Consider the following 26,966-nt stretch of genomic DNA (forward strand, 5'->3'; position numbering starts at 1 on the left):
TTTTGAAAAATGGCATCTTGATGAGTATGAAAATGAAGTAAATGTAATTACTTTTTATGGACATAAATTTACCCCATAACTTTTAAACTGAATTGACAATGAAAATTGACAATATTTGAGCAGTAAAGTCACCTATCAATTTTCTAAACATGATATCAGGGTTGGCTTCGCTTAGTTTTGTTCGTTATTTTTCAAAAATTTGAATTTTCTTGCACTTTTCTTTTTGTTTGTTTACAAAGAGTGTTTTTGAGAAATGTGTGATTTAATTAATTTTTGCAATTTTTAAAGAATTAAGCAAGTTTTGCAACTGTTAAAAGACATTGGTGAACTTATATTCATCACAATTGTGTATTCTGAAACATTATATAAACTTAACTCAGAAGGCTTTGCCAAAATTCCAAAAATATTAAATTTTCCAAGTATTTATCAACAAAATAATTGAATAAACAATATTTCGCTTCAGGAGCATTTACAATATCCATAATCAGTGCCAAGGAAACTGAGGTAAGTTATAAAAACAAGTGAATTTAGAATGAAATCAATGAACTCAAAATTTAGTCCTTGAAATTGATTTATTTTGAGTCGAAAAGAATTGACTTTGAGATTGAAATTCATATTCTGCTTATAGCTTGATAGTTAAGGTCCTTAGTGTCTATTTATATGTAATTAACTGTATTTTTGAGTATTTATGTGTTTATTGAACAAACGATGAATAATCCGTGAGAAACTAACCAAGATCCAGTAAAGTTTATAAGTGTTCAGTGTACAAGATCCAGTAACCAACTTGTTCACCAACTCTGTCAAGAAATGCCAAACATTATTTTGAGAAATATGCCTGAACAAGTGTCTTGATACGTAGGTGTACATTGTGTATGCTTTATCGCCTTCTGGTGCTTTTTAACTTTCGGTCTATATCCATATATTAGTACGGTAGGTGTGTTAAGACAAGCTTTATACCAATTCCACAGTCAGTAACCCATGTAACAACTGTCAAAATTCACATTTTTTTCTGCTGTGTGTCTCCTTTTACATTTGTTAGGGTGCTGAAGCTTGAAAAATTCAAACAATTTTCTTTTCTAAATGTTAATAAGTTTTGGGAGGAGGCAACAAAAAAAAAACATTGCCGAGAATATCTTTGGTTGTAAATGAACCCAAAAATTATTACATGGAATAAATTGCACCATTTAACGAGAATTGCTGATAATTTTAAGAATGTCTGAACATGGAAAATGCGTGGGAAATTGACTTTTAAATTTTTTTGGTTCTTCTTCTTCATTTTCTTATTTTTGAGTCTTGACTTGAGGAAATACAATGCTCTGGCTTGTTAGCTTGTTTATGCTTTATATACACAGTTCATATATTATGCTGTGTAATTGAGGAACTTCCAAAATACTCGTTTTTTGCATAATAATAATGAAATCCTTTTTTAACTCAGTAAGCTTTTCATGCTTTTGGAATTCCTTTAAAAATTTCATTGAATTTATAATAAACTCAATTATTTCCACGAGTTTACAGCAGAATCTAAATTGAGGTATGCGACCATTTCAAATAATTTAATCAAAAAATATGATGTAAAGGTCACAGTTCTCGAAATGATTAATGTTTCGATTTTATGGATGGTGTGTATTAAAATAATGTGAGAATTCGCGATTTAAGAAGTAAAGAAAGTCTCAAAGTGAGGAAGAATTACATGATTTATTGCATTTACGATTTGAATCTTGTACATGAGCGAATTTTTTAGGACTTGAAAATTGTTGTTAATCTTTAGTTTGTTTTCTATGGAATGTGCGAGTTAATGGTCAGACATGAAATATGGATTCGGATAAAAAAATTTTGATCTTTCGAAAAAATTGCAAAAAACAAAATTCATATTACATATGTTAGTGATTATCATAATTTATACTATTGGGATTTGAACCCTGGAATCATCATTAATGCGTAATCTAATTTATTGTCATTGGTATCTAACTTTTTTTAATTAAGCTAAATTACCAATTTTAATAAATTCGATCGAAATTTTGAATTTTGAAAAGTAAATCTTTTAAGACTAATTACTTTCAAACTCAAGTCAAAGTAAGCACCTTACTGTATCGTATAAATGTATTTACCAAACCAGATGTCATTCAGTTCAAATTAGCGCAAAGAAACTTATTTTTAATTTCTAAATACATTCCATGTTAACTCAATTGAACTTTTCATTCCCAGACACTTGAAACAATAAGCAATTTTCTCGCCAGTCATGTTTTTCATGAAAGCAAAAGAAAAACTACAGCATGTCGAAAAATAATCAACAGCAATGCTGTGTCAATGAATTATAAAATTTATTTGTTTGTCGAAATTATTCCCCAGACACAAGATGGCCATTGGAATTGGAATAAATTTACAAAACACACAGCTAGTAGAAAACTTTATTTTTTTTATTTTTAACGATCGTTCCTTCCAGCATGGGGATTAATGAATTACTTTCCATAAGAACCATTCACTTTTTTATACAGCATATAAAGCTATATATGCACTATGTTGAGAGCTACTTAGAATAAAGTTACTGTAACTACCATATATAGTCTTAATGTATGACCAAATATACTTAAATCGCATGGAATATTCATTCCCATTACTATTATTTACATTTTAATAACCATTTAAATTTCATTTAATATTCGTGATGAAAGTTTTCTTTCACTCTGGCTGATTCCTTACTCGAAGAATATATATTTTATTTCGTTCATTGAATTTGAGAATAATGGAATGTAAACACAGAAACATAATAATAATTTCAATATTTGTGAGCAAATGATAACAAAAACTGAAAGCTTTTAGGGAATGCAAATAATCGATGATATTAGATTAAAGGAATCTTTGAAATTTGAATTTTTAAAAAGCGTTAAATTTTCAAAATTTAATAGATTGTTAATAATCTGTAAGAAATTTAAACTTTTCAAAACATTTAAATTCCGTTAAAATTTTAAAATTCGAATAGTTAAAGAATTTTCAAATTTGAAAAAGTCGTTAAATTTTTCAAATTTCAAAAAGCTCTTAAATGTCAGTAAACGTTTGAATTTCAAATGACAGTTGAATTTCTAAATTCAGACTAACAATGAAAATTGATCACTTTTTCAAAGAATATCCAAATAAATATACATTTAAATTCCCAGAACAGACATTTCTCAACCTCTAAATTCATTCAAATCAACTCGAAGAATTATCGTTCAAGTTTTACCCATGTCTATGTCTAAAAAGTGCTTCAACAACAGGAGTTGAAATTATCAATAAGATTTTAAATTTTTTATCAAGTAATATTGAAGAATTCTTCATGAATTATAAATACGATACAGGTGTTTATGCTTATTTATGAGCGTAATGACATTTCCGAACGGAAAGGATGTAACTATAAATTTATTTACGGACACTCGTCATGAAATTTGTACACACATAATAACAATAAATATAAAGTATGCTTATATCGGCCACGTATGGTCACATAAACATAGTAATCACTGATGGTATTGCTTATGATTCATCATGATGACTAAGGAGGTAAAGTAAAAAAAAGATTATTACTTACCAGGGAACTTAAATAAAGACACTTCATTACAACTAATCTCCAGTAATTTGGTCTCATTTGGAAAGCATCGACACATTGTGTTCAGTGGACAGTTATACAAAATATCCTGATTCATATACATAACGTTGTCATTATCCAATTTCCAACAAATGGATAACTTTAGCCAATATATCATTATTAGGAGGAGAACGACGATAATTTTGTGAAAATGTAAATTACATTTATCCATTATTGATGACACTTTTAATGTGCTTTTTAAAAATGTTGTTTCTGCTGTCTCTATTTTATGCGAACCTAAATGTTTTTAGAGGATGAAAAATGAGAAAGAAAATTAGTTAAAAAAATTATGAATGAACCGATTTTGCTAACTAGCAACAAAGGTATGCAAATATGATGATGATGATGATAAAGGCTTTAGGTATGCAATGTATAACAATATTTTAAATAACATGTTTCTACCTCGGCATAAATATATTGCAAATTATGCACAATTTTAGACCGTACATGTTAAAATCAATACCACGAGAACTATGCGCTTTATTGATTTTCCTTTATCATCATTATTAGTCGGTAAGCTATGGCAACAATACTACATTAGTTCTCTTCTCTTTCTTTTTACTACGAAACATAATCAGTCCCGAGTGATAAGGGTGGAAGTCAAGTAGAACTTTGATAAAAGCCTCTTGTAACTAAATGGCAAGTTCAAGTCAGATTCATAGTTAGATTCCTTAGTGGCATATTTTGGTCGCTGAGGCACCGTGACACAGCGAAATTTAGTAAGCGTGGAATCGTCATAATCCGAGAATGATGCAAATTCAATAGAAAGTCTGCGCTAAATTGTATTGGTCATCTTCTTGATGAAATAATGTTCCTTAAAGACAGATAATGATACTTAATCGAATTTCCAGCATTTGAGTATTTGCCCGAATAGAACACGCTGTAGAAAAGTCGAAAAAAGTGTCTTGAGGTCGATACGACTCTTGTGTGAAGTCAGTTTAGATTAAGTCACAAAATGTTTTGAAAATTCGGACTTTTGTCTTCATAAACCCTAACAAATTGAAGAATTAAACCCAAAAAGTGGTGAAAAATTGACTCCAAAATCCTCGACCGACATTATTATATATAATCTACGTTTGTGTTTCATCCAATTGACTTGGATCTGACTAAGTTTGCCACTTGATAATAATTCCCGCTACACAATCGCAGTAAGATACCATAAAAACATGTAAACAGCCCGGGAATAGCCTTTTGTCTCACAAAACCAAATCAGCTTTTAAATCTCTCAAAATAAAAAAGGGTCAGCAAAAGGAAAAATCATACAAATGAAACGGACTTAAAAAGGATATGACATCAAATGCGGCTTTAAAAGCTTTGTCATAAGATCCGCCATGTATTTTCATCATTAGACGAAATTTAAGTGGACGTTGTAGAATATATATTTTTGGAGAAGCACAGCATGCTGCCTTCATAATTCGTGACAAAGAAAAATGGCTAAACTATTGCATAAAAAGCTTTAGAATATAAATAATTTAAAGACTTTAGATAAAAAAAAGTTGAATGAACTTTTTGAAATCAGCAATATAGTCAGCAATAAGATAGTCCGTATTTTATCAATACAGACGTCATTAATAATTCAATTTTTATTATTCCCTTCTGAATTCAATTGCGTTGGCGTTGCTAGCAATGAATGAAAATAAACAAAATTACTACTTTTTTATTATTGACCATAATAGAATTTCTGATTTTTTTTGTGAATGACTTCTCATTAAATTGAGTAATTGCACTCATTACTTTCGAAAGTAAATGTATTTATTTGATTTCTAGTATTTAATTCTATATTTTTGAAAATGATTTACTATTTATCAACAAAAATAAAATCTATATTTCATTTGAGTGACTTGAATGAGCAACATAAGGTATGTGGCATGAGCAGTATGTCCATATGTTCATTGACTGAGGGCGATCATTCAGAAAAAAGCTGGAAATTAATTTTCTACACCACATGTGCACAGGATTTTTTTTTTCATTTTTTCATTTTTTCAATGCTTTGACATTTCGAGCAATTCTGTGTAATGCGGTATGTGGGCATTAAAATTTAACAAATCATGTCCTTCATTGTGAGCACTGTCAGAATTTTTATTATTTTTTTGAGATTCTTTCAGTAAGGTTTGTCCTACATACTTATTGAAATGAGTATTAAATGTAATGATATGACATATTTGGAATTTATGGTGAGGCAGGTCTAGACTAGGTGTAGGTTGGGCTGGCATAGGTGAATTAATATTGACACGCGTGTTGACTTATTCTCTTCTCTGATTTACATATTCTACTTTTTGTTTGATAACGCACCTGGGAAATCCTATCGCCCGACCTTTAGATCGTCTCGAGCGACTCAAATAAAGGAGACACTAACACGGAGCTTCTTGCTCTGAGGCATGTATATGCAGGCGTGTGTTCGCTTTTATTAGCATTTGGCCTCTCCGTTAGGTGTTAATGAAAACTATAGCGGAAGTGTCTGTGATGGAGCCATAGAGAATGCGTCGCGGAGCCTTCTCGACTTGTGCCACTCGGATCACTTGGATTGTACCTCAATATCCTTACTTTAATCTACCATAAAATTCAAACATTAACAGTCAATATTCAATTCCAAAATTCTAATCCCAGCTTGTCTCACACAGCTACTCATATCAACCACACTCACAATCCTGTCAAAATGAATGACATCTAATAAGAATCAAAAAAATTAGTCCAGCGCACATTTAATGACTCTTAGATAATTGAATATGATAAATGAAAAATTCCAGCAAACATTGAGTCTCATTAAGCTAGCAAATGATAGAACTAATGGAAGCAAGTATCAGCATAATAAATTGGAATTTCGAACAGCTTAGATTCGAGATATAATTGTGATAAAATTTATGGCTCATGTATTAAGCAACAAGAGCAATTTTTCACTCTGACCAAAATTTATATTGGAGACAAATAATTCAAGTTATTGACCGAAAGTATTGGAAATAAGGTTATCGTACTGAACAATCTTAATAATGAAAAGTTAACCTAACACATCATCAACAGACACTGTTGTCGAACTTTAGTCATTATCGAAGTCTTGACGTGATTTTAAAGAAAATTTTGTTATTGTTTAAATAACTTTGATGACTTTATTTCATCAACTCATTGTGCTTGCTTCCATTAAAGCAATGAAATTCCATTTAATAATAATCTCGCTGTTAAATTAACTTCTTTTGTTATGTTTACGCAAACAAGAAATATTTTAAATAAACAAAACAAGTAAATAACAAAAAGTGTTTAAGCATAGGAAATTTTTTAATGATATTTTCTCCATAATAATTGATATCATCATATTTGAAAGAAAGGCATGGCAAAAAAGGAAATGAAAATTGTTGAAGAAGAATATTGAATGCCTTTGGCAGTAAAATCTTCTCAATATACAGCATGTATATATGTATGAACTTCGCATTCACTTTCTCATATTCATTCACCCTCATACAGGATAGAAAGTCATTGTGTAATGGGAGATGGACTTGGGCGCATTTTTGGAACAATAATCGATAAATATTTGGCAATTTATTGGGTTCAAAATAAGGAAGAGATGCAAATTTCGAATATTGAGGAATTTGCATTTAACGGATTTTTAAAATTCAAATTTAAGTTACTTTGTAAAGTTCAAAATTTAAATTTTGAATATTGAGGGAATTTTCCATTTAACAGATTTTTAGAATTCAAATTTAAGTTTTTAAATATTTTAACGGTTTTTACGATTCAAATTTCATTGATTCTTGAAATCAGGCTTGCAATTCAAATATTAACGACTTTTCTACATTTTCAATCAGTTCCTATGCTTATTGATGACTGTAACTCTATCACAGCTCACTCAACCACCTAGCAGAACATAACAGCATTATAAATCTAACCTTGTTTCTCAAAAATGAGCTAAAAATTGTATTGTATATGAAGAAAATTTAATCTTTATACAAATAGCATTATGTTGGATGAAAAGCTCTTACAAAAAAAATAATAAAAAATAAGAAGGAAAATAATTTCAAGCTCTTATTTATGAGAACATGAAAATTTTCTGAAATAAACATAATGTGATTAGACATAACATTAAATTCCTTAGCGCTTTTTTATTCCACATACAATGTCATTCATTTGACTCGCTTTGTCTACATTGTTAAGGCATAAAATCAACATAATAGGAGGATATTTTTACTTTCCCAAGAGCAATAAATGTTTCATCCTGAGGATGATTATCGCTGTGACAAGTTTGTGAAATCATTAAGGAATATATCTCATTATAGTGTGGTGACTGCTATTCTCAGTCACACAAAAGACGACCTTTTTGTGTAAGGCATGAACGCTTGTTAAGAAATTGTTTCTTATTTTATCTATGGCAGTGCTGTACAACCTTTATTTTGTCATGGGACATCTAGATAGTAAATCTGGACTGACACGACACACGGCATACGACAAACACAAGTGTGTCGCGACACATAAGTTGTCCACCACTGTTCTATAGCCTATGACATTTACAATATCGTCATCTTGATCCTTAAACTTGAATTGTTCAAAAATATCCATAAAATTCACACAATTAAATCCCAAAGTATCCACACCTAGTTCTATACGCCCATTAAATACTCAATCATAAGACTTTAATACACAACCTTCCACTCAATTGATCGGAAATGCCTTATGGGCGCATTTTAAGATTATATTAATCTAATACACCCCACAGTAACAGGCATAATGCAAAAGATGCTTTGAAGTCTCGTGATTGGAAACATTGTAACGACTTTAATTTCTTTTAATATGATTACGTGCCAATGGAAAGAAAATTTTATTGCTTTTCATAAACATCAATGTTGGGTAAATGTTTGTTTAATGTCAAGGAAATCAGGCAGTTATTAGCAGCAATTTTATGTATTGTATATGTCTATTGATTGATATTAATAAGTATATTAGTTCCCATGTCGATAACTAAAAAAATTCCATGTCAATCATAAGTTCAAGACATTTAGACTGTTGATGGTTATTTACCCAGTGGGAGGCATAAAAAAAGGCAAGCATTTCAAATAAAAATAATATACATAATCGAACATAGATTGCAGACCTAAAGTATAGTCTGATTGGTAGATTAAATGCAGTATTATGGAATGTTTGAATGGGTAGTTTGCGGCAAATTTTATTGATTTTTATTGCATTTTGAAAACGGAGTTGATAGCGATGTTTTTGAGGGGAGATTTTTCGTTTATGGTTTAATATCGGCTAATGGGGATTTTTTTTGATGCGGATTTATCTCACTTCAATGTTAGGTTTAACCTCAAACTTATTGTATCCGCTTTTACTCATCAATATTGGCTTTGATATTTCAATGCAGATCATTTTGCATCAATTTTAATTTGAATTATTCTGATTTAAATGTTTTCGCATCAGATCCGAATATTTTTGCATCAATTTTCGTATCAAAAATGCTTTTCGCATCAATCTTAATTTAAATTATTCTGACGCAAATGTTTTCGCATCAATTTTTGTTTAAATTATTCTGACTCAAATGTTTTCGCATCAATTTTTGTATCAAAAATGCTTTTCGCATCAATTTTTGTATCAAAAATGCTTTTCGCATCAATTAAAGTTTAAAATATTCAGACACAAATGTTTTCGCATCAATTTTTGTATCAAAAACGTTAATTTTGTACTTTTTGCATCTATTTTAGTTTAAATTATTTTAAAAACGAAACTTTCGCATCAAATCTGCCTCTTTAAACTCTAAAATGATGCAAACAAAATTAAAAATTGATGCAAAATGCAGAAATTTAAGTCAAATAAATTCCTCAACAATACATTGTTCCTTTAAATTCTCCGAAATTTTCATTCATGCATAACATTCATAAAACAGAACAAAAAAAAAATTGGTAAACATTCTCTCGACATACATCCAAAACAAATTAAGGAAATTCTTCATCAAACAAATGGAAATTCTTTCATAAAAATGCGCCCAAATCTTTCAAACAATGAAATGCTTCACCTCCGACATACTTCATACATGCATTGTTTCACTCCTCATTATTTGTTGTTGTGCTTCGTAATAATTTGATTTTAATTATATTTTTCAACCTCTCTACGTTTTGGCTTTTTTCGAGACTTTAGAAATTAAAAATGGAGAGAAAAAAATAACAATTTAATATGCACATGTGAAGGAACAATAAAGCAGAGGATTTAGAATGTACAGCATTAAATTTAATGAGCAGAATTAGTTTAATCATGCATAAATCCAAAAGCTTTCCTTACTTCCTATTAATACAAAGCGGTATTAAAGGCCTGTTGCTTTCCCATAATATGTAATCTTTTCCTTTTCATTTTTTTCTTATATTTCAATATTAGAAATGAATACTTCATATTGAGTGCTGTGCCGTTCTCAAGCATTAGCAAACAATGCCCGAACGGAACATGATTAAATGCTGTTATATCGATTGGACAAGCAGATTATCTAATGAGTGTAGAACTGTTGGTTAGCATATGATACTTAGTAGACAAAGGGAAGGGTTCAAGATGGTTTGCTTCTCTAGATTGAGGTTATAATGAGAACTTGATGGATTTGGGCAGCTGTAGACTGGTGTTGAGATCCAATACAACGAAAATAGTGTATAATGAGCACAGAGTAGAGGTTTAAATGTGCATTGTACCACACTCCCTAACAGTCCCCGATAGCTCAGTGGTAGAGACATGTGCTTACAATCTGTAGGACGTGAGTTCGAATCCATCTCCGCGCTATGTTGTTCAAAATGAAAATTTTCTTTAGAACCTTAGAATAAGTAAGGTTTCCGAACAAATACAATCCGCATAACCACACAATGGACAACATCCAACCATATGTCGGTCGGGAATTCATGAAAAGCAGACATGAAGGAAGGAAGATATAAAAAAAATGATAATAAATTATTTTAATTATACATTAAGATTAATATACCGTCTCTGTCTCGCACTGTGCCTTGCTCAAATAATAAAGCTTTTATACAAAGCGCAGACATTGTCCCTCTAAATACATATTCGTACGTTTATGGATGGGAAAGAAATCATATAAACATTCAGTTCTTTGTTATTCTTGTAGTTGTGGCAATATTTGCTTTATTCTTATTCATTTCCATTTTTATTCTGTTTTGTTTTTTTCGAAAAAAAAGGCAGCCTTCCATTGTAATACATGATCATGAATAATTAAGAGTCAGCAATAAAAACAAAATTTAGAAAATTATTTTCACAAGCGAGCTTGGTAAGCATAAAAAAAAGCTGAACGTTCTCATTCCGTACTCAAAGTTAAAAAATATCGATTTATTCACGAAAAAATAAAAAGCCAGAAATGTGTTTATGACGAACTTTTTTTTATATATATACTTACTGTTGCATACTGTGTGTATGTTCACAGTGTTACGCTTTTTAACATGGTTCCATTTGTACACATTGGAATCAAATAATGTTTACTTCGATCAAAAAATAGATGAAGAAGAATTTTTTTTATAAAATTTTAATTATATGCTCAATCACTGCCTGTACTGTCAAAAAATGTTGTGTGTATGGCTATCGAAAAAAAAGGCAGTCATTGGAACAGAAAAATTTATTTAGTTCATTCAACGTAATTGACATAGAAATTTGTACTTGTTAAGTTGATAATTAGCTTTGATAATTTGTTCAGTCAGTGAGAAAATGGCTTGTGGACTATGTTGTGTTGTTTCTGTTCACCAGAATATTACGGTCAGTGTATTTCCAAGAATGCAATTGTTCAGTTGAGTAGATTACAGCATGTTCCTAGAGAAGGAGATTGGGAGGATGATGATGATGCTGTGCTTCTGTGTTTGACTTTTTGCTATTTAGTTTTATGTACTTTCTTGTAATTTAGGTCCTTTACAACTCTTTATGATTCAAAATTCGTTTGAAATCTCATAAATGCATGTAAAATTTTGCTTGTTTTGGATTTCTTAGAATTATTAGCCAGACTACATCACGCATGTAGATGAATGGATCTTTTACAGACTCATTCTAAGTATTGGGCAGTTATTAGCTATACAAAATATTTCAATGTTTCCAATTGCATACAGTACATCGATTAATGTTTACTGTTTCAGAAAATCCAATAACTTGAATATGAATTTTGGTGAAAACTTCAATTTAGCAGTGCAGAAATGGAAGGGAGGTAGATGATTGCCAAACTCATTGGACACTGGTATCGAGGTATAGAATTCATTATGAGACTTTTGTATTTTCGAAGAATGGAAAGCTGTTAAATCACAAAAACCTTGCTTTTGTATGAGATCAATAGAAATAGATTAAGCATTAAATTTTCTAGTAAGTATAGTTGTGGATGTTGTCAACAATGCGCGAATCTCCTTCATATTGTCCAAATTCTATCATGGCTCAATTGAAATTTATATTGAAGTCTTCAAGCTCTTCTAAATTCTGATTTCTGATCAAGTTTCGGTAGGAATCGAATTTGTAGGAAATCATATACTTCACAAGATCATGTGGAAACAAAAGCAATTAATTCGAAAGTTTGAGTTGGGCTTTTAGCTAAGATGAGGGAACTCAAGTTGAATCTGATTTCTGGCTCAGTATATCCAAACCAATTGATAGACACAATTAATTAGTTAATCAACCTTAAAGACACTAAACCATGATATTGTCTAATTATCCAAAAATGCGCTTTATTCCATTAACAAGTAACATTTTCCCACAAACATTCTAACTCATTTGATATCATCAATGTTAACATCAAACAACAATCTTTTGAATCATCAAGCAGTATCAGCTTATGACTGCATCTTTTACATTCACCGAAAGTTTTTGTCATAAACGAGCAACTTTGATGCTATGTTTATAAATTAAACAGTAAATGTTGATAACATTGACTAGTAAAGAACTGCAAAACTATCATGGAAGGGAAGTTTAACGGGAAATAAAATTTTGCATTTTATGTTCTATATCCAAAAAAAAAAAACCCTTGAACAAATAAATTGAACAATAGAGATGAAAATATCGAAAGCTGAAATTTCTTGATTGTTAAATAAATAAATCGATACTAAAATATATAAGGCAGCAACAGCAGAAGCAAGGCACTAACATAAACGGATAGAAAAGAGTGGTTACTGAGATTATTCAATTGTTTGTGAGAAAGGCAGAGCCATCAAATGCAGAAATAGAATTCATTTTATTATGCTGGATATAAAAATATTCTAACTTTACAAACATTTCCATTATAATCGAATTGGATTCACAAAGATCAACATGACTTCATGACAATTAGGAATTGTTTTAGACTAAAAACCAAGTGGCAATTTACTCTGATTTCATTAGATGTAAAGTTAATTTGCAATTATTTGATTCTCAAAACTTTTTGGGATATCCTTAAACAGCATTTTGTAGTAAGCTTCATGTTATTCCCCATATATCCATAAAAAAGAGCTACTTTTGATGCTGTTTGTGTCATGTTTGTATTCGGATATCTATCTTTGCTGCAGACAAATGAATAAATAAAAGTGCACAGCACATAGGAACAAAAGTGTCTGTACAAACAATTGTTTTCATTCAATTTTCGGAAAAAAATCCCAATGCCTAGCTTATGAAGAGAGAAAGGAAATAAAGAAGTCTATTCCCCATCTCATTCCCATATTTTAAAAAACAAAAGACAAATCCATATAAAAAGCATGATGTAAAACAATTATGACTAGCTGTACAGTAAACACAAAACTTTTTCCTTAGTTTATGAATGTATAAAATTGTACATATACGATATAAAATGTGTTTCATACGTTAGACAGACTTGACAGGAAAAGATGTCGAGGGAGTTGATAAAAGTGTCATACTACTTGTTTATTTTACTTGCTTTTTATATTTATATTATTATTGCAATATTGATTTTACATTTTCATTTAATTTATTTAATTGACTCTTCATCGCAACAGAGAGAGAGAGAGTCCTGGACTGAAAGTCAGTCAGAGGATTTGTTTTTATTATTAATTATTTAAATTGGATGTCCATTTTTATGTGTCTACAAACAGAGATTTTCATAAATTTTAATAAATGTTAAACAAGGCTTAAAAAGAAGGAAAGAGAAGGCATGAAAAATTGAGGATGCTGTTTTTTTGAGGGAGCTAAAGAAAGAGAGCCTTTAGCGCATTTTTCTTGGAAGTTGTGATAAAATATTAACAGTTTTGTAATCAAGGATGTAGCTTTCTTCTTAAGGTGCACCGTTTTTGTTTAAGGCAAAACGTTTCTGAGACGTGGCTATGTTATGACTGCTTAATATCCAAACAAAACAATGTATTCGGTAGGGTAATGGTATGTAGCCTTGATAACTGCAATATGCGATGTTCTCATAACGACATCGTGACGGCTGATTTCAACCTGGTTTCAAAATTTTTATGGAAAACTGCAGTTTGTATAATGCTGCTCGAGATAGCAAAGAACATGTGTTTCATACACTAATGACTGGTTTATTCTATCTTATGTCGACTACTATTCGAGATATATAAATGAAATGATTCTGATCGAGGCTTAAAGAAAAGGTTTGAATCTCATTTTTCTGACTAAAGTCAAGTCCCGAGTCCCGAGAGACACAAAGCGACAAACCATATTTTTCGCTACAAAAATGGGTCAAGAACAATCAACCATCACGGTGTCGTGCGAGTTACTTCACGTCTTATCAGAAATACAGCAAAGTAGCGATACCCTAACAAACAAGTTGTGCTGTTCAGTTCTCAAACTTCAGAACGTGACACAATTAACTATTTATTTAGAGTATCGCAATCCTTTTCGAGAAATATCTGAAACTTTTGGTTGCACACTAGTGTATCGCAAAGCCTACTTAATTGAAGACCAATGAAAGGCAACATCTGTGCCGCGACAAGAAAAAAGTTTATCCACTACTGTAGTAGATTATGATTTTAGATCTCTTAAATATAACAATTTCTGTGTGTCGCGGCACTCTAGTGTATTTTTTGGAACTGCCATGAATCTGATCTATAGCTGCATCATCAGAATAAAATGAAATTGAAAATCTCCATAACATATTTTTTTGTATTAAAAGAAGATAATTGAACAGTTCATAATTGATCAAATGTATTCAATCGATTATACGCAAATAATTAGATTCTAAATGCATAAAAATTAACCTTTCATTAACCCAAAGGCGAATAGCAACAAAATTTAAACCACACGACCGTACAAAATGAAAATTAATCGAAATTTATTGAAAAAAAAGAAGCTAAAAAGTTGAGCTGAAAATTATTATTTTTATATGCATGAAGATTGTTGATGATAATGTCAAAAGTAATGTCAGTGTGAACGAGAGCGAGACAAGGCACAGAAGCAGTATGAATAATTTTTTGCGCTCAAATTTAAAAAGAAATATGGTGAATACCTTTGCACGAAATCATATTTCATATAGTTTTTTCATGTCTGTCGGTAAAAATGAGGCAAGAATAAAACATGACATAAAAAAAAGAAGAAGGCGAAGTAGAAGGAATAGAATAGAGACGAGGTAGCTACAAAAAAAGGAGGAAAGCTGAGAGAAAGATGATAAATAACAGCGGAACAATGAGAGCTACAACAAAAGACACCTTTCGAGCAATATACTTACTATACATACTTTACAGATGATAAAAATTAAAAATTAATTTAAATGTTCTTGGGGAGAAAGGAAAAGTTCCTTTTCACAGTATGTACAATGGATGGATAAAAGGAAAATAAATAAAAGAAGGAGACATGCAGAAGGCATGGCAAAAGACGAATAGAATGAAGAAGTAAAAAGGAAGTGAAAAAAAAAGTTCATAATATTATTCTCAGAGTCTCCTTTTTTTTAGTCCTAAAAGAGTGTAAATTATGATGTCTTGAACACAATATGATACACACATTAGCAAGAATATTATTCAAGATACTTTCTTTTTTAATGTGTGTAATAACTTTTGTCGATGGCGCAACACGTTTTTCGCCTGCCATTTGCTGACATAAACATCATCATTTTAAAAAGATTAAGCTTCTCCTTTTTTTTCAACAATTTTTATTCTGTTCTCCGTTCGCACATTTTCCTTTTCTTCCTTTACTCGCAATAGCACTTAAGAACACAAAATGAGCACGGCTATTAGCTACTCTATATTGCACATTACTTATACACATTTACATTTTTGCCATATTTACTTATAATTGCTTTATCTCTCTCTCTCTCTGTGCTGGAGCTCTTTTGTATTGTGAATGGCGGTTCACAACAGATGAGACTCAACTTGAGGCAGATGTAGGCAGTTTGTGGAAAAAAGCTGTGCTCTACATTCACTAATGAGCTTTTTAGAATTGATCAAAGCTCAAAGTTGGCTCAAAGTCAACTTGACTTCATGTGAAGTTTTAGAATTGACTTCAAGTACTGATCTACTCAACAAAGAGGCATTTCTTTAATTGAATGGATTTGTACAGAGCCTGAAGCAAAGGAATTGGAATAAGAAGTTTGATTGAGTAGATTATTACAAATCTGTGAGATCTTGGTTTTGTCGAATTATTGAGGCTTCCAAGAACTTAGTCTGAATCTCGATCAGATTCAGGTTTAGACTCAAACTGAGTTTTTCGAAGTCACGGTCTCGACAATTCTCAAGAACTTGGAAGTCTTGGTTGTTCTCTGTCTCGAGGCTTGTTCTTGGTCTCGAGGCTTGTTATCCGGCTCGAGACTAGTTTTTGGTCTCTAGACTTGTTTTCGGTCTCAAGATTTGTTCTTGGTTTCGAGTCTTGTTCTTGGTCCTGAATCTTGTTTTCGATCTCGTTGCCTGTTCTCAGTTTCGAGGCTTCTTCTAGGTATTAAGCCTTGTTCTCGGTTCTCGGAAAACTATTAAGACAACCATCAATGGCAACTTTCGTATGTCAGCACCAAATTCTGTGGTTATTCACTAATGACATCTACATGAAAAGTAAATTTACGAAAGGATAGCCTTTGTAATGCATTAACAAGTTGGAATTACCTGGAAATTCATCTGATAATCCAACAATAACAAGTCTGATATTGAATATTAACAATTCAACAACACATAAATCATATTATCGAATTCGGTAGCAGTTCTAAGAAAAGTTATTACTCGATACTCGCCCACTCTGTATGGATGTATGATTGGCTTTTTTTGTGAATCTCCTTGAGATTTTTTTATATATTTTTAGAAGAAATCAAAAGAGCAAAGTTGCATACACCTACAGTCATGAAATAATAATCTGATCTTTAAATCCCGTTGGGCAGTGAAATCAGGTACGTCATATTGTCAAGTCTATTATTTCTTTAAATTAAGATTTATGTATCTCTTAAAGGTTGTTCAGCTGTTCATTTTGTGGACAATTTTGAACAGATTGGAACTGTGTTGTCGAAACTTTTTTGTGTGATGGCACAGCTTGGGAGTAAGTCACGGTGCAGCTTTGGAGTAAACACGACTCAGCTTGCTTGGTAAGCCACAGCACAACTTGGAAGTAAGCCACAGTAAGGTTTGGGAGTAAGCCACAGCACAGCTTGGGAGTAAGCTACGACCGACAACACTGGATTAATAATTTTGAATTTCCAATAAATTTCAAAATTAAAAAGAATTGAAATTGTATTTTACGCTTGAATACCTAAAGAACGAAAGGAATCAAACCCAATTTCTAAAGATTCCTATGGCTACATCCTCAAAAATATATCCACAAAAACTTCATCAAAAGACAATTTTCTAATTCCTATCACCTCAAAAATGTTTCTTAATTTAATTTTCAATTTAAAGCAATTTTAGGAAATGACAAAAAAAGGAAAAGGAAGAGAAATAAAATAAAATAAAGCATAAAAAATCGATAAAAATCAATTACATTTTCAAGTGGCACTCAAAGCATTGTCTTTTGGTAATTTGATGAAAAATATCTCAGTTGAATTAATTTGTACTGATAAATTATTGTTTATCAGAAGCAGAATTGAGTTTCAATATATCTTTATAATTGCCCAACATAAAACAGCTACGGCATATAGAAAAGACGTTGAAAATCTTTTGAGATAGATCTCATCATCGAACAAAATTGACAGTTTTTCTCCGAAAGTCATGTGATAGATATCCTTTGGAATCTAATTTCATATTCTATTAAATTGATGAAATGTGCTTTCAGTCAAACGATAATTTGAGACTTTCATTATTATTTTTATTATGGTCGGTCGCCATTATCATTGCTATCATCATTATTGTTATTGTTATTGCTATGACGCAATGGGTGACAAAAAGTGGTCGTTCGTTTATTACGTCTGTATTTTAGGGGAGAGTCGTTGATGGTTATTTTTGAGGTTTATTACTGAAATCCCTAGTAGGCAACGAGACCGCTTTTAGGTACCGTATTAGTAGTTCTGTATGATTAAAGCACATTCTTTGCCTGTTAGCGAACAATGCTCTAACTTGGAGTCTAGATTGCTACAAAATGCTTTCCATCTAACTTTATTGCTGGCCGAAGTACAAAGCTTGTCCAAATTCTCAGTTTTAACGCCTAACTGGCATTCCTTCATTACCATCCTAGACCATGTTGTATCTGGAGCACCAGGACGCCTTTTTCCTTGTGGATTCCAACCAAAGACGGTATAAGAAGCTTGAATCTCTCTCCCAGCCATAACACTACTTCGTTTTTGAAGTATTTTGTATTTTGCAGCCAATTTTTGAGGTTATGTTTGTATGAATTTCAGCAAAATGACTAAAATAGAGCATTTTTCCATAAAGTCGAATAACTCTCGATAGCCCAGTGATAGGAGCATGCGACTAGAGATCGTAGGACGTGGGCTCGAGTCTTATTAGGAATCCGTTATTATCAGTCACATCAACAAAGCTACACAATAACTGGACATCCCCCAAATAAATAAGAATGAGCAAAAAAACTTGTGAAGCAAAAAAAAAGAAGCATATTGAACTGTGTATTCTGATCTGATTTATGTTCGGTCACAATCCAATTTCTCCATTCACATGAAAATGTGTCAAATCAAATTTGTGTCATTGCTATTGTCATAAATATTACATTCTGTATCGATATTTTATAAGGGAATGGTAAAATTGATTAGGTTATTATTGATCTCATAGAAAATTTCCCTTCATTTCCGGAATTATGTTGAGAATAAGGCAATAGCATATGAATATCTAAAGTACATTCATTTAAAATTCCAACAAGACATATACAAGAAATCTAATTTTATGCTACACCAGCCAATTGTTTACAAAACTATCATTGTTCTAATTGGATTACAAATGAATTGACTTAGCATAACTTAATTATATTGCTTGCTGCTTGAAACTCTAATTTTAATCCTTTTTGAACGAAAAAAAAAAGCAATTGAGGACGAGTCATGAACGGGGTGGAATTTGTCTCCACTTCTATGTCTTCAAATAGGCTGTCGATCTGCTGTCGCATTCATTTCATTTTTAATTAATTTATTTTTTTATATCCATTTACACACAATATTCAATGAATGAAAATTAAATGCATTTGCACATAATTGACTATTATTAATGAAAATTCATTAGTTTTTTATTAATATATTTTATGTGACAATCGACAATGAATAATAAAATAAATTTTTCTTGTGTAAAATAATTAAAATGCATAATTTTTTTTATGATTCAACGTTGCTGTGCATACAGCTGGATGAAGTTTGGATGGAATGATTTTTAGATTTGATTGAGTGCTGGAGCGCATTCATGAGTGAATTTTAGGTATTTTGAGAATTTTTGAGCATTTTTTGAGGATGGTCGATCCATTTTTGAAGACATTAGAGTCTTTAGAGACATTTAGGAGTAGCACAGGCCGAAAATCTGATCCTAGTCCAACTTAACTATGGTCTGAGACCGAATTTGATCAAAACTAGCCTGAGACAAGAATTACTCTGGTCAATAGTCAAATTTGCAGCATTTTTGGCTGAAAACTTTGACTGAGATACGTGATAAGCCTTCTGGAACAGCTGCCAAGTAGATAGTTCGATTAGAAATCACAGCTTTAGAAAAACATGTTCGTTAAATGTTTACCGAGTAGCTATGCTTGCTAAATGTAATGGATGAATCTATACTAGTTTCTAACAGACTTCCAAATCTACCTCAAAATTGATAAGTCTATATGGAAATAAAACAAAAGAATTCAAAGCTCTACTCATCCTGTGATCTAAGCCTAATGAAAATCAGACCTCCTACAGGCAAAGAACATACTTTCACGCTACAGAAAGCCTACTACAGTACCTAAAATCACTCTTTTTGCCTGTTTAGTCGACATTGGACAAACATCCATTCAAACAATTCACAATAACTCCCACCAATCATTAAAACACGCTAAAAAAGTGGGAGGACTCAACGTTGGCAGAGCAGTGACAATTTTAAATAATCAAAAACTTTTTTTTGTACGTTCACATTATGTATTAAGGTACAGCAGCAAGTGAGTTTTTAGTTTGAAGCGACAATGAAGTTTTATCCTCTATTTTAATTTTTATTGTATAAATCTCACTTGTATTTTTAATTGGAGATAATTTTTATGAGCATATCTCTACCGTATATACACGTTCCGTAGAAATGAAAGTTTTTAAATTTTATGAATAAATTCTTCTTTTTTTTATTCCTTCATAATTTTAATTTTTTTGCTATCCCATTTTGAATGAAAAGAATTTTTATTTATTTTTTCCCTGTAGCTAAATCTTCTCAAATGCCTGTATATACTTTTTATTTTGTATTTTAATGAAAAAAACATTTTTTTTTATTCTGAAATATTGAAATTTTGTTTTTTTCAACATAATTCGACAAGATGAATTCAATCTCGAAGACATTTCGGATCGATAAAAATGAGAGAAAAAATATTGAATTCTTGAATTTATTAATTAAGTTAATCTATTTTTCTTTCCATTTTGGGGTTGTTTATAAGTCATGTCATTTGGAAAATTGGATTTATAGACTTAATAGATTCATCAAGAAGACAAATCTAACCGTAGAGTATTAGAGATAGATTTATACTTTAGTTGGGTTCAAACTAGTATCTCAAGTACTTAATGCTGGATTGCTCACTTGAATCTTAGATGCAAATTCACTTTGATAGCTCACTTATTAAGGTGCGTTAAATATAGATGCATAAAATATGGTGTAGAATTTGAACTCCCGGGTTCAAAACCCGTCAACGACTCAATGATTTTTGGAAGTGCAGATAATTTGAATTAATAAGTGTAGCATTTTAATGACAGCAGTTAAATGACGAAAACTGAGAACTAGGCAATATAAAATGTTAGAACAAGTCAGTAAGTGATGCAGTTAGAATGAGAATAGAAATGAGAACCGCAAATTCATCTTAGAGTCGGTTATGAAACGGATACTTTATAATAACTAAAACTTGAACCTTTATCTTATATCAATAACGAAGATGCAAGAGTTTTCAATCTACTGGACCATAAAAGAGAAGGTTGACTCTTTCCCTGAATACGCCTCTATCAATTATGTATCTAAATTTCATTTTCAAAGGAGTTAACCTCATCAAACATTCCTGTCTAAGCTCTGACATTCTGAATTCAACTCCAATACGACGTCATTTATAAAAAATTCAATTTTTTGTACTTCATATTTTCAATCTTTTGGGGTATAAAGCAACCGAGAACTTTGTTCAATTTTTTTGTCTGTGTATCTACAGCAAATACCACAAACATATTAACATAAAAAGCATAAAAGTTTTTAATTTTCAATGTTCCAGAATTAAAAGCACATTTCCATAACAATAGATGTAGAATCAACACTCAATTTAAACTGCTTGCTATAGTACACTTTATTTACAGAATTCTGGTTTGTTGCAAAAGTACTTCAAACAAGTTTTTCGCTACAAGAGCCTTTTTTTTGTAAAAGTTAAGTGCTTGTGAAGCTCAAAAATCTCGCATTTCATTTAACATTCAGAAATATATACAAAAATAAAAATGTTTTGAACTTTTCAATCGAGTTCAATTATTTTGCTCGTATTGAAATTCAATTGATGCACATATAAATGTTATTTTTTTAACATACTCGACTTGTGTATGGAATATTTACTAGAAAAACATTGAAGAGATTTATTTACGATCTCAATAAGAATAAATTTTACGATACATGAAATAATAAAATGAATAGCTTGGGAGTGCAATTAGTCCATTCTAAATGATTACCTTTGTGTTGCTTTAATGAATGGGATTTTTTTTCAATTAATGAGAGGTTTCATTTACTGTGTCAAATTGACGTTATTTTATATGGTTTGGAAGGATTATTAACAGACGTGAATTATGATTGATTGAATATTTTAGAACATTAGTGGGCAACCTTTTATTTTTCGCGGGAAATAATGTCCCTTGGCTGGTGTGACTCTGGTTTTGAGTCTGATTAGATAAAATCTGGTTCCATGGTAGTGCCAAGCTGGTCTAATCCCGGGACCTAAACTGAATACGGCATACAGTTCCTGGTTTTTCCAAAATAATTTCGTGCCACAATTCTTAACAGACAAAAAGCTTCCTTTTATGATACAGCAAGTTCACTACGATATCGAAAAACGGTATCTCTGCTTGTTAGGGACATGTGTGCAGCACCGGTGGGTTGTCCACCGGTTTTTTACACCTTTAATAACATTTAAAACTGGGTGAGTTGAATCAGAATAAATTTCACGGTATATTAAATAAAGATGCAAAATTTGTGCTAATGCCCTAAAGACAATAGCCTTATTACACAACACGATAAGCACAAAATTTGAGTATATACAATTGTAAAAGGTGATGGCCCAAAGGTATAGCCAGAAATTTCTTTGTGTCGAGTGTAAAAATGTGGAGGAGTGGGAGAGAGGTGAAGGGCAGGTTTGGGATTTATGTAACGAAAAACCGTGGGAAATTGAAGACTTTTGCAGAGCAAACGGAGGATTAACTAAGTTATTATACTTTTTTCCATCCATGGCTACACTTAAAATGCCCCTGGCGATTAAAAAACTAGTCTTAAAATAGCTGTTACTAGAGTTTTCAATCCCAAGACTTTGCCAAGGTGACACTGGCATGGTACCAAATTTTACCGAATTTGAATAGGAACCAGAGTCATGTCTGTCTAAGGACATTATTTTCCGAACTTTTTTACCCAACATGCCTTCCAAGTTTCTTGTATTGACAACACAAATATAAAATTCACAAGAATATTTCAATTTAAAAAATATTTTAAATTTATCTCCAAATAACGACAGAACAATATGTAATAAAATTCAAAAGCATACATGTAGATAAATTTAACAAAAGTCAAATATAATTAAGGAAATGCTTAGCAATAAACTTTTATCAAAGATTTTTTTCCTTGAAAACATTTTTTAAATAAAATGAAAAGCTTCAAAAAAGCTTCATGAAAGTAAACATTAATCGAATATTTATTAAAAAAATTAATTTAAAATTTTTCAAAAAAATCAATATTAATTTTATCAATTCAAAAGTTTTGTCAATTCTTTGATGTAAAGTAAATTTGAAATGTGAACTTTTGCATGATTAAATTCTTTTATTTTAAGGCAATTTTAATAATTTTCCGAGAAATTTGATGATACCCTTGTAATACCCCTATTTAGTAGACATAGATACGGATCCTTTCTGTACTTTCATGGCTGTCTTAACAATTATCAAATTTCATTTGAAGAGATCTTTCAAAATTATTATTTTTAAAGATTTGAAAGTCGTGATTTGATGAGCTTTTTAAGTTAAAAAAAGCTTTTTGTAGTTAAAGTTCAATTTTCAAGGATCCCGCTACCGATAAGCTAGGATACCGCTATGTTGCTGCATGGTGGACCAGACGTATATGCCCTGACGGCATTTTGACAGCTGCTTTGTCAAATTGAATTGTTTTTCGGATTGCTCACTAATAACTTATTATTATTGAGTCAACATTTGTTCAAATACAATCATATCCTACATACATCTCATTTATGACATTTTTAATCTCTGTTCATTATTCAATTTTCATGCAAATCTCAATATTAATTAAAATTTCAATCGTTAATTAAATAAGGATTAAAATAATTTAGTATGAAAATCAGAGGATTTAATACAGGAAATAGCACATTAAATATCACAAAAAATGTTGTGTGAGATTGTGTGCACATTATACATAAAATTATCATTTCCACTTAATTAAATTGCCATTCCATAAAAATGAAAATTACACTTGAAATTGATCAAGTTTTTAACCACGTAAAGCAGTGAAAATTTTTAAAACATAATTATTTATAATATGTTTATTTAATTACATATTAAATGACGACTGAAACTCGAAGCTGCATTGAGAGCACAAAGGGAGTGAAAAGTATATATCCCTGAGCATTTTCCCAAGTATCATAACCAGTTGGCAGTTGATATTAATGAGACTAAAACTTATTTTTTATTTCATCGTTAAATTTACAATTCAACAAAACTTTTTCTTCCTTCATTCCATTGTATTGTGTTCAGCTCAAGCAGCATTCTCCTTTCATTCCTTTTTTCAAGCATCAATGGAATTTTCCCAACAAAATCTTACTCGATAATAATTCAATTAACATCACTGAAACTTAATTCATTTCATTGAAAATCAAAACATTCTTCAAAAAAGAAATTTAAAACTTTTTCATCAGCTCGTGAGCAATCAATTGATTTTGAATTTTAAATTAATCATGAAAATGAAGAGGAAAAAATTATTTCGTGAAAGATTTTCCTTCTTTTTTTTTTGTTGCTCTTGGAAAACTAAAACTAAAAGTTTTGTATCAAGTTTTTCGGGAGGAAAATGCGGCTGTCTGTTCCTTTTTGTCTTGCTGTCATAAACAGATTAAAATTTTTGCTGAAGAATATTGTTTAAGGTTGGTTTGTAAGTTATCTTATTACAAATTAACTTCCTTATTTTTGAAAGAAAATTCAAGTTTCAACTCTTAAATTACAAAGAATGAAAGTTTGCTTTTCGATAAAATTGAAATTGTTTTCTTAGAAATTTAAGTTTTTGGTTTCTTGGTGAAATTTGAGAAGTTCAAAAAAATTAAATTAAATCTTCAGTTTATTTAATTTAAAATTTTCGATTCTATTTATCGCATTTTATGAAATCTTACTTTTTTGAATTTGCTTAAAAATTCTAATTTTTTGAATCTAAGAGAGTTCAAAAATTCAAGTTTTTCGAACATTTGAAATTTTATAAATTAAACTTTTTGGAATATTAAAAGTTCAGAATTGAAGTTTTTTGACTATTAAGAAGTTCAAAATTGAAAGTTCAAAAATTGAGATTTTTTAAAAACTTTCAGAAAATTTTGAACATCATTAAAATTTATTTCAAATAGATTTTTATATTTTTTTTTACTTTTCTATGAAAAAACAGGTTGAAAAATCGTAAAATCTTTGATTTAAGTTGGTAAATGTTAAATGTTTTTCAAATTTTCAAATTAAAAATTAAACTTTCACGAAAAAAAAAATTAAATTTAAAAATTCCACAAAACTTCAAACAAACAAAAAAAAATTTCAATAAATTCAATTCCCAAAAAGTCGTTACAATTGAATTGCATTTCCTGCCGGAATCTTAAGTCACTCAATAATGAAATCAAACCAAATTTAAAATTCAATTCTGCACAGATTTATGCGACAAAAATGACCTTAAATCTTCCACTTCCGAAAGCTTTTTCCAACTAGTCTCAACTATGAGAGGCAAGAAGAAAAAAAGAAGTCAAATGAATATTGCATAAAAAATTCAAAAAGGAAATCGATTTTCCCTTTTTTGCTGCCTCCAACATCAAAGGTTCAAACTTTTTTTTCTTAGTTGACAAGAGAATAATCCTTGTTGCCATAGCTTATGTATATATACAAAAAAATATAAGAATCTTGTTTTTTTTTCGATTCTATTTCTCACTTTAATTTTATCCATTTTATTTCGCGTGATGGCATCGTCAGTAAATTTGGTATTCACAGTTTGCCTTCCACATTTTCTTTTGTGCTGTTTTTTTACCTTTTTTTTCTAATATTCGCACTCTTCTTCTATTGTCTTGCTTTAGGTCTGACACTAATAAATGTATTGCGATTCTCTTCAATTTTCTCAAGAGAATTGTTTTTCTACTTTTAAATTTAGAGTGCCTAAAATCACCACCACGAAGGCCATAATTTGAATATTCTTGATTTATATTCGGCTTAATTTACACAAAAAAGTTTACTTTTTTTTCTTTCCTTCATCATTCTTTCGCTAAACAGAGCACACAACACGATGTCGTTAAATTTAACATCCTCTTTTTACCACAAACATTATATTTATATATATATACTTCTGTTACTTTATTTTCCTATTATAACGTTATGATTTCTTTTTTTTTATTTCCAATACACACAAAAGGAACGAAAAAAAAATAATTTTTTGTGTGCCCCTTTTAGTGCCTTTTTTTTGAAAAAAGCTTGTCGTGCATAAATTTGTGTATATTCGTTTTTAGTATTAAATACACTACTTATGAATATTTCACATTCCGTCTACATATATAACATATTTAACATAATTTTTTTTTTCGTTGTTGATTCCAACATTCCTTTTTTGGGGTCTGAATTATTATTTATTATTTATTTATTTTTATTCCTCATATGCATAAATGTATATCCAATAGTCATATATCATACATCGCATACATAAATTCACAAATATTTTTTCAATTTTAATATAATTACATTGGACACACTCGCACTTATATCCCACAATACGATGTGCTTTTAATAGATTGTATCTATAATCTTATTATTATTTAAAGCAAATAATTGTGTGTTCCTGCATATGTCCGGATCGACACACACGTAATAGTGATTCCCTTTCAATAAAATAATTATTATTATTATTGTTCCTTTTTTATTATATATTTTCTCAATCACTAAAGTAAGTCTTGATCACGAACGGAGCTTTTCATCCTTTGCGACTACACCGATGCGATTTACAACAGAAACTGAAAGCATTTCGATAATTTCAATTGCTTCCTCCAAAAAAATATCACAACTTTTCTGTTTGTGAATGGTAAAATTGCAACAAATTTGGTGAGCATGCGCTGTGACTTTTTGAGAGAATTGACATATGAGAATGAGATAAAGTTTCCCGGCATAATACAGGCAATGTGAAAACGTAAACAATAGATGTACAAAAAAAAATTTCTTTAAATGTCTTGTGCTGAATATAGAGTTGTCAAAAAAACAATTTCAGGGCCAATATTCAAATAAAAAAATTGATTTTTCTTCTTCATGATTCGTGATAAAAAGGAACAATTTTCGTGTGTGTTGTTTGTTTTTTTCTCAAAAGCTATTTCGCATTCTTTGTCTGTTTATCGACCACACTTTTGTGCTTGTCTGTTGACTGGCAATTTTCCTGTTATTCTCACTTCAAAAACGTGG

General features: G+C 30.6%; 1 protein-coding gene across 1 annotated transcript in view; it reads right to left on the minus strand.

Annotated features, from left to right (window-relative positions):
- Positions 1 to 25,875, minus strand: part of LOC139091281 (chaoptin) — a 47,146-nt gene extending 21,271 nt beyond the window's left edge. The window contains exons 1-2 of the mRNA XM_070641281.1: positions 25,462 to 25,875; positions 3,566 to 3,859 (exon numbers count right to left, since the gene is read on the minus strand). Coding sequence (XP_070497382.1) covers positions 3,566 to 3,794 — 229 coding nt within the window. The 5' untranslated portion in view covers positions 3,795 to 3,859; positions 25,462 to 25,875. The remainder of the gene's footprint in view (positions 1 to 3,565; positions 3,860 to 25,461) is intronic.
- Positions 25,876 to 26,966: the final 1,091 nt, after the last annotated feature.

The sequence above is a fragment of the Chironomus tepperi genome, unplaced genomic scaffold (genome assembly GCF_022539635.2).
Source record: "Chironomus tepperi strain 1889 unplaced genomic scaffold, CSIRO-AGI_Ctep_v1 contig_244, whole genome shotgun sequence".
NCBI lineage: Eukaryota > Metazoa > Arthropoda > Insecta > Diptera > Chironomidae > Chironomus > Chironomus tepperi.